Consider the following 9,674-nt stretch of genomic DNA (forward strand, 5'->3'; position numbering starts at 1 on the left):
CCATATTATGTTTTAAAAGAGTGTATTTTTATGAGAAAGGGAGAAAAGGCACTTCATCCCACCAGATTGGTTAGAAGGAAAGAGAAGAGCAACATCAAATGTTGCCAAGGACGTGCAACCAGCAGACTCTCACACGCTCCCGGTGGGAGTGTAATGGCGCGGTCGCCGTGGAAGCAGCGTCTAGAACTGAGCATGTGCGTATATGCAGTTCCATTTCTAAGTATATGCCTCACAGAAATGTATGTATATTTTTACCAAGAGATCTGCATAGAAACGTTCATAGCAGCACTATTCTTATTAGCCAAAAACCGGAAATAACCCAAGCACCCACCAATGGCTGAATGAATAAATTGTATCATATGAAATACCATAGAGCAGTGAGAATGAATGACTCATTGCCAGAAAAACCGTGGACAAATCTCATGAATATGATGTCGAGGGAAAGAAACGAGAGTCAAAGAATACATACAATGCGATTCCGTTTACCTAAAGTTGAAAAATGTCAGAAGCTAGGATAATGGTTACCCTGGGTGGTAGAGAACATGAGGGGGGCTTCTTGGGGGGGGGGGCGATGTTCTGATTCATCACCGGTGTTAGCTATGTGGGGGTTTTTGGTATGTATGCTATATTTCAAACGAAAATGTTAAAAACGGAAGGAAGGACATGCTCTCAAAGCAAAGAAAAGGTCTTTAAAAAACTAATTTAACTTTATAGAAGTTTTATGAAAAACTTACTAATTTCCCAGAAGGGAAGGTCTGAGCAGAAAGGTGATGGAGAAAGAGGAGGACTTGGGAGTTTGGGGTTCTTGGGAAATGTCCTTCTCTTCTCGATGATGCCTCCTTCTTTACACTGCCCAAGGCCATCACCAAACTTTGATTTGTGTTACTGGTGTGTGTGTGTGTGTGTGTGTGTGTGTGTGTGTGTATACATGAACTATCTTGCCCATAGCATAGCACGTGCTCAACAATTGTTTCTTGAATGACTTCTAGGCTGCAGAGAGACCCTGACACTAACTCCACCCTACCCCTATTCTGGATGGTCACTCATTATGCCATTGACTTGGAACCCCCAACCTCCTAGGGTACCGGTCTAGTAGCCACTCCGCATTCTGCCACTCCCCTGCCAGAGGCTTGGAGCCATGCAGCCTGGATGAAAGACATTACTCAGACCCCTCCCCCCAGCTCACACCTCTGGGATTGGCATTAGGCTAATTGTGGTGTGACAAAGGGAAGAGGTGACTGCCCCTCAGCCTCAGTTCTGGCTCCCATCGTTCAAGCGATAGCCTGCAGTGCCAGGATATGGCCACTAGGGGCTCTACTGGGCGACGTTTATGTGCGGTGAGGAAGGTTCTTTGGGAATACCTCCTGCCCAGACACACAAGAAACCTCTCAGGGAGTCTCTCCTCTCCTCTCCAGGTCCCTTTGGCTGCCTTATCCTGATGTTTTACCCCTTAGCCACGTAGAAGCTGTTTTATATCTTAAGACATTCCTCCTTGCCTCTCTTTTTGCTATCCCCCACACTGACCACCAGTCACCATGGGGGGAGGACACTTCCCCTTTTGTCTGTTCTACCTCCTTTAGATGAGTGCTGAACCTACGCCATGAGCTCCCTGTCTTTCAGGATGTGGGTTGGAAAACTGTCCTGTTCCATCTTTTCAACATCTCCTGACTCTGTCCCCTTCCGTTTCCCCACTGCCACACAGGATCAGTTTCCCCTCTGGCCAGGATTAATGCAATGGTTTCCTGGAGGATCCCCGTCTCCAGACAGCCCCCTGTCTACCAGCTGTCCACCCTGGAGCCAGAAAGAACTCACTCCCATCAAATGCTGGCTTTCAATGGCTCCCCAAGGCCCAGACATTCACACAGCACACCAGGGGCCTGAAGACCCAGCTGCCTGATTCTCCAGCCTCATGCCCCTCTTCTCCCCTTGTGCTCCTGCCAGCAATACTGAAATACCTCTAATTGCTCAACACATCGTGATATTTCGAGTCTTTGTACTTGGCACACATTCTTCTCTGTGACCTGCACCTCCTGCACTCTTTACCCTTGCTCCCCATACCTCCTCCACCTGGCAGAGCCCTAAAACTGCCAAGTCCTCTGTGAACCCTTCCCCAACCCAAGACTCCTTCCTCTGCCCTGGAGTCCCTCCTCTGAATGGATCCTGTGCCCTGAACATGCGTCTTTCCTTGTATCTGTCACTCAAGAGTTGTGACGATTACTCAAGGCCGTCCTGTTTTTCCCATCGACTCCGTAGCTCCCTGCAGGACACAGAGCTAGGACTCAGCAGGCGATACATGAAGGGTGTTGCCTCATCCCTCTCTGCACCATCACCTCCACCTTGAGCAAGTCCTTTAAATGCTCTTAACTCCCATTTGCTGATTTGCCAAATGGAGACCTGAGAGAATCAGAAAGGGGCACATACATTAAAGAACTTTAACCGGCTAAGCGCTATTAAACAGCTAAATGCTATGCAGATGTCTTTATTCCAGACTAGTGTTTACCTGCACCTGCCTGTGTGGAAATCAGAGGGTCAAAGGAATGCGATGTGATCTTTTTGTAACTTCCCCGCCTTGAGTCCAGGGAAAAGCTGGTTAAGAGTAAACTATTAATTCTGTCTCCCTGCAGCTCCGAGTCTTGTCTGAAGCTCTGGGTTAATGATTCTGAAGCTGTTTTCTTCCCAGGGCCAATCCGAATCTAATCTTTGGCATGTTCTATTCTTTAAGAATAACTTGACTCACTCCAATAATTCTCCATCCTGGGTTGTGAACCTTGTTGTGCCTGAGGAAACAGTGGATGTGTGTGGGTCTCTGGCTCCCTTCTTTCCTCCCCAGCGCCCCACCCCATGGCCACCACGACCATTCCCTTTACTAACAGAAGAGACTCCTCTCCTCCCCCACTGAAGGTCCGAGCACCATGGATCCTGTGACCTAACAGATCATCTCCCGCACGTGAAGTTTAAGGATTTGTTTTCTGAACGCCAGAAGGAGAAACCCTTTTAAATTGTTTCTCCATACCAAAGTTTAATTAGTGTCTGTGGGAGGAATGGATTGTAGGGAGATTCCAGACTGGTCCCTGGAATCCCAGGCAGGAGGTCTGTTTATGGCTGCAGCGCAGGTCACCCGGAGGCTGGGGATAGAAGCCTGGGAGCCAGACGCAGCTCAAGGGTGGTCTGGACACTCTTGAGAGAAGACTAGCTGAGGGCTGTGAGCTCACTGAAATTCAAAAATCAGCTCACAGTGGCTCACTACCAGGAGTCCCCTGGCTTCCATTCCACCCTCCCCTTAATCCAGTGCATTTGGTGCAGAGTTTTGGAACATACTGGTGGGAATGCTTTGCATAAAGGAGTGGATCACCGTTCTGCAAAGGTTTCACTGTGCAGTGGGAACAAGTTAACTTTTCTGAGCCTCAGTGATCCTATCTGTAAAATAGAGATTACATTTATTGTAGGTAAATTATTACAAGAACCCAGAAGCCAATTTAAAGAAACTAGACCTTTCAGACATAACACTTTCGTGCGTAAACATTAAGGGAAAGGCACTGGTATGTCTGAAGCAATAACTTCATCATAACTGCCATGGCACTTCTAGGACCATTCTGATTGCAGAGATCATAATGTGAAAAATACGCCTGTGCACCCACTGCCTTGCTTAACAGAACATTTCTAACAGCACTGAAAGCCCTGTGTTCACCTTGTGATTCTGTCTTACCTTTCCACCCTGGAGAAAACCACTGTTCCGAATTTTGTGCTTACTGTTCCCTTGTTTTTGTCACACAAGTACTTTTGATCTTGTTTTTGATAAGTGGAATAGGTTACAGTCACAGAATAGGTTTTTCCCTAGGCCAAGGTATGTAGCCGCCCACTGTTGCATGTATATCTCTATTCACATCCTATTGTATTATCAATTGTGTTGATGGTAATTTGGGCTGCTGGCAGTGTTTTGCTCTTTTTTGCTATAAACATTCTCACGGTCTTAGAACCAACCGTTGTCTCTCCAGGGTGTATGCCAAGGAAAGAACTTGCTAAGTCTAGACCAGAATATTGCCAACAAAGGCTGCCGTAACCCTCTTCCCTCCACGGAATAGCCTGAGGAGATGGGGAGTCCCATTCTTACTTTGTCCCTATTCTTATTTTATCTATGGACCTTCGGGGGTTAGGAACGTTTATAAAAATAGAGAAATGGTGGAGGTGGAGCATTCCGGGCCATAGTTTGACTGTCAGCTGTGGCCCTGAGGAACAAGCCAGACAGGCCTTGAGGCAGGATGAGCTTTGACTCTGAGCATGGGTGTGAGATGGGGGCTGCCCTCGACTGGACCCTGGGGGACTCAGGTGGCAGCCCCGCTGACCTCACAGAATCCACTGTGAGTTCACTACTGGGCTGCAGGAACTAGAAATTCAGACAGAATGCAGCATGCCATTGTCAGATTGTATGGGGTTTTTTATTTCAACTGCAGTGAGGAAAGCTGGAATGGGGTCTCCGGGGATACGTTCCTGAGCCCCGGCCCCCTTTGCAGCTGCCGAAAGCTCTGGGTCCTACTAATGTGCTTCGAAGGTCTCCATGATGTCAGATGTCCCGCTCCCCGCGCTCTCCAAGCACTGGCCAGTCTCTGCGGCCTCCATGATGGCCTCCATACCGCTCCTGTCCACGGTCTTCGCCAACATGTCCACGTCTCTGCCGCGTGGGGAGGCCACGGTTCTCGTGGTAAGGTTGGCTTTGACGTTCCGCAGGAACGAGCTGATCCTGCCGAGCCTCTTGGTGGCGGAGGCCGAGCTGGTGGTGGATAAGCTCCGCCCCGATTTGTGGGAGGTCCTGGACTCCTTGGCGGTGGGGGCGTGGCTGATGCCTTTGTGGGGGGCGCGCCCGCCGTCCCCGGGGCTGCCGCGGCCCTTCTCCTTCTTGTCCTCCCGCGCGGCCCGCTGGCCGGCTAAGGACCGGCTGGAGGCTTTCCGCGGGAGCTTGTCCCCCGGGGCCTTGTGGCGGCTCTCGGCGGCCCTGCGGCGACGGGAGCTCCGGAGGGCTCGCTCCTTTTCCCGGCGCTCCCTCCGCTCCCTCCGGCCCTTGCGAAGCTGCCTTCCCGCCTGCTCCCCCGAGCCGCCCGCGCTCGGCGCGTCCGAGAGCAGCGCTCCCTCCACCACGTCCAGAGCGCCTTCTCCCGCCGTCTTGCCGGCGGCTCCTGTCCCGGCGAAAGCCAGGGACATGCTGGCCCCTGGGAAACTGTTGGACGAGTCGGAAGTAAACCCTGGGGTCTTTGCGGTACCTGCCAAGGCCACGTTCAGGCTCTTCGGGGACATGTTGGCAGCGCCCGCGACGGCGAGGTGGGCTCGGCTTCCTCCTGAACGCTTGGTGGCTGCGCCGGCTATGGCCCTGCTTCGCTGTTCGGGGGCCCCAGACCTGGTGATCGCCACGCTCAAAGCGCCTGCTGTGTTGCCTGCTGTGACCCCCGCTGCGAACCCTGCTGCTGTCCCTGCAGCCACCACTGCCGCCGCCCCCGCTGCCTCCCCCGCCCCCGCCGCCTCTGTCGTTGCCCCTGCTGCCGACTCCTTGTCCAGCCCTGTAGCTTTGCTGTTTGGGGCGGCTATGTCGGGCATGGTGTTGGGTTTGTGGGAGTCCTGATGGGTCCCCTCCCCGCCAGCAAAAGCTGCAGAGGTGGCCCCGGCCACTTCAGAGACCACGTGGAGGCTCCGGATGCTGACCTGGTCCTGATCCCCTTTTCCTTGGAAATCTGCCCCTGTTGGGCTCCTCCTGTCCTCCTCCTCAAACACAGGCATGCACAGCATGTCCTCCGCTGGAATGGCGTAGGTACTGCTGTGACTGTCCACCGGCGGTCGCAGGAGGTAAATGAGCTTTTCCCAGTAGCCAAAGAGGTCTTCCCGCGCGTCCAGAGGGGGACTCAGCTGCAGGTAGCATGAGCGGCCCGTAGCGAACTTGAGGCGCAGCTGTTGCTTCTCCCGGTCGTGGATGGAGATCCTCACAAACTTCAAGGGAAGGAGCCTGGTGAGCTCCAAGGTCTTTGAAGCCTTGCGGCCTTTTCCCTTGGTGGTCTGGCCACGCCCGGCATGCTCTTCGCAGCCGGTCGCGGGTCGGGCCAGCAGCATGACATCTGGGAGCGGCAGGATGGGGCTGGTGGATGCAATGCCCACCGTCACCATTCTGACTCGGTTGTGCACATCAATGACTTCTCCCCTTTTGGTAATCTGGATAAAGTCGCTTTCAAAAATAGGTGCGTACTTGAATATGTCGTATTCTCCCTTGTGCAGTTGTCGCTGTAGTTTCCCCACAGCGGTGTTGAACATACCCACTCCGGAGGCACTATGGGCTGTGTGGTACGGTAGCAGGGACTCGGTGTTCATGACTACCTTGTGTCACAAGCAGTGCTGGCTGGCCAGGGGGTCCCTGGATCTTCTCTCCCTCCGCCTTGTTGGGTTGGCAGGGGGTGCAGCAGCCCTCCTGTGTCACCCGGGTGGCTCTGCGGCAGGTGTCTCAATCCCACCCCACCCCACAGGCCACAGGCCACAGGCCACAGGCCCCCCTTTGGCTCAGAACCTCCCAGAGACAGGGGTCAGGGTGGGGGGCTCTGAGGATGGCAGAGGGGATGCTGTCGGGTGCCTGGACCCCAGACTGAATCTCTGCAATCGTGTAGAGATGGACAGTGGGCTCCTCCACCTCACCTCTGTCCCTGATTTTTTTATCTTCCTGCGAAGCTGCGAACTACAGTCCTGGTGAGAGAAGTGACCACTCTCTCAGCCTAAACCCCTGCGCAGCCATATTTATCCTCTGCTGCCCTTTGTGACCTGTCACTGTCACATACCCCTTTGTTCTCATCCTCCAGACACCCCCTCAGGGCAGGGCCACCATCCTCCCCCCAAATGCCCCATTGTCCCCACAGAGGCCCACCCTGCCAGGGACTCAGGTGGGTATCAAAATAAAAATTTCTTCAAATGGAACAATTTTGTGTGGGGACTTTTTCCCCCTCCCCCAAATATAAAAGATACAGCAACTGGACAAAGTCTATAGGAATGTAAGATGATGGGATACATTTGATTGAGCTCATGGTTTCATTTTATCCAAGAACCCAGAGTTGGCAGTCTTGGTCCTTAGCCCGCTCTTTCATAAAATCACAGTAGACACTGATGCTAGCAGCCATATATGATAACATTAAAAACTGTATCCCGTAGACACCATGCCATGTTCTCCACGTATGACCGTTGGAATCCATGGAGTTTGGTACTGTTGCTGTTTTACAGGTGAAAGAGTAAGGTGGTATCACTAGCCTAACTTCACGGAACTAATGGTAGTAGAAGCAGTATTTACGTGCAGTTCTACCTGATTCTAAAGCCCTTGTTCGGAACCACCGCAGTACCTTGCCTTGAAAAGAAAGCTTGGGCCAGAATAGGTTTAAAACCAGACTGATTCAAGACTTTTCTGATGCACTGTTGGAAGTCACATGACTCCATATGTGTATATATGTTATGGAGAGAATCCAAGACATCTACTTCAGACAGTGGGTGGGCTGAATTGGGAATTAAATTTTACAGGGGGTCATCTTCGGTCCTCCCCTCCCTGATGCTTCTCCAAACAGCCCGTATGTGGAAACCTGGTTATTCTCTCTTAAGACCCCCCCCTTTAAGGTTTTCTTCCCTTCGTCCCCAGTGAAATGAAGTGGGGGGGGGGGAGAGCGAGAGGTCACCTTCCATTCCAGGAGCCCGCCAAGCGGCAACAGGAGTGGTCTGGAAGCATCGACACCTATGGAGAGCGTGTACCATTATACCTCCTGCCTTATTGCCCCTCCCACAAAGCAAGCCAATGTGATTGGCAAGAATATGTGATTTCTAAATTGTTACTTGAAAGTTCTGAGGAAGCCACCTGCTCCCAATTCTCTTATCTCCCAGTTTGATGTTATGCCTGAAATCCTACGTTAGGGATTCATTCCTTGAAAATAAAGACTATTTTTTTTGTTAAAATACACACACCTGTTCATCAACAGGTGAATGGGTAAGCAAAACATGGTCTATCCATACAGTGGAATATTATCCAGCCACAAAAAGAAATGAATGCTACAAAGAGGAATGAATCCTGAAAACAGGATGCTGAGTGAAAGAAGTCAGACACAAAGGGCCACAGACTGTGTGATTCCATTTAGATGAAATGTCCAGAAGAGGCAAATCCATAGACAGGTTTTAGCTTAGTGGTTGCCTGGGGCTGGTGGGAGGGGAGTGTAGGGAGCGACTGCTTAATAAGTACAGGATTTACTTTGTGGGGGATGAAAATTCTGAAACTAGACAGTGGTGATGGTCACACAGCATTGTGAATGTACTGAGTTTTACACTCTCTAGAATGGGTACAATGGTAAATTTTATGTTGTGTGTATTTTCTCTCTCATACACACATGCAAATATACACTCCTGCTTGGAACCCTTTAGAAAGGTCAATGGTGTGACTCAGCTTTCCATTTCCTCGTCTGTAAAATGGGGGTAACAGTTGCTATAAGGATTCAACGAGATAATGCATGTAAAGTGTTGAGCAAATCGTCTTAATCAATAGTAGCTTTTATTAGCATTCATCGTCGACTGGCCTTTTAAGCCTCGGTGTGAATTCATTCCCGAGAGCAGTTTTTGAGAAGACAAATTGAGAAGCTTCTGGGGTTAGAGCCACTAGGAGAACACAGAAGGATGCTCAATGGGCAAAACTGGCCTCCTCTGAGTCTCTACCTCAGGCGGATCCATGAAAACACAGAGAAACTGAACAGGACCAGAGTATGGGATGAGAAGAGAGGAAAGGCTCAATATGGGTTTTGGTTTATTCAAAGCCCATGGGGAGAAAGTAGGGTAAAAATGGAAAATAGCATTTTAGCTCTTGGCAGAAAGTGAAAGTCTTAATTCCAGAATCCCCCTGGGCCAGATTCTGAAAGAGGCGTTAGGCCAGATGTCAGGGAAAGGCAAGGGGACAAGGATGAGCTCAGGAGAGAGGGTGGGCTCTCCATGCCTTGCCAGTGTGACGTCACCACCCCAGCAGGAGGCAGCCCCGTGGAAAGACACTGGCAAACCAGGTGTCTGATTCTGGCGGAGGCCCTGTCCAACTTTATTTTCTCAGACCCTCCCAACCTTCCCTCTCCATCGTATATGAAACAAGATGAACTAAACAACTTGATGGTAAATACATATTCGTCTTTTTTTTATTATTAAAGTATCAAAACATAAACGTGGCCGCAGAAAACAAAACTGTTTTTAATGCACTTGGTAAAAGCTTTCAGTTCCACTGACCATATACAGTGTATTTTTCAGATCAATTTTTTTTGGCCATAGCCATCACCCGCTTCCTTCCTCTCTAATTCATTGTTGTCTGTGGCAGCTTAAAAACTGTCTTGTTTTCTTTTTTTTTTATTTATAATTATTTTTTATTTTATTATGTTAGTTTTCTAACAGCTGATTGGTGGCACCTACACCTACTACCAGAGGGTCAATGCAACGAATATTATCTCCTGAAAGCAGCAGCGAATGGCGCCCCCACCAATAGTCTCTTTACAGATTGGGAAGTATCCCTGATGTGCAAATAAAGCAGAAAATCAGGACGCTGGTGTCACAGGTGCTAGTTTAAAGGAACCATACAGGAGTTCAGGGGAGCAAGCTCCCCATTCATGTGCATGCGTCTTAACACTGAATGAAGCTAATACCTATCT

At 50.3% G+C, this 9,674-nt stretch overlaps 1 protein-coding gene across 1 annotated transcript; it reads right to left on the minus strand.

The window, feature by feature from the left end:
• Positions 1-4,533: 4,533 nt before the first annotated feature.
• On the minus strand, positions 4,534-7,002 carry FAM71A (family with sequence similarity 71 member A). Its single transcript, XM_008701166.2, has one exon. It carries the CDS (start codon positions 6,346-6,348, stop codon positions 4,534-4,536), a length of 1,815 nt encoding a protein of 604 aa, XP_008699388.2. The 5' UTR covers positions 6,349-7,002.
• Between the last annotated feature and the right edge of the window lie 2,672 nt (positions 7,003-9,674).

This window comes from Ursus maritimus, unplaced genomic scaffold, assembly GCF_017311325.1.
Source record: "Ursus maritimus isolate PB19 unplaced genomic scaffold, ASM1731132v1 scaffold_2, whole genome shotgun sequence".
In the NCBI taxonomy this organism is placed as follows: Eukaryota; Metazoa; Chordata; class Mammalia; order Carnivora; family Ursidae; genus Ursus; species Ursus maritimus.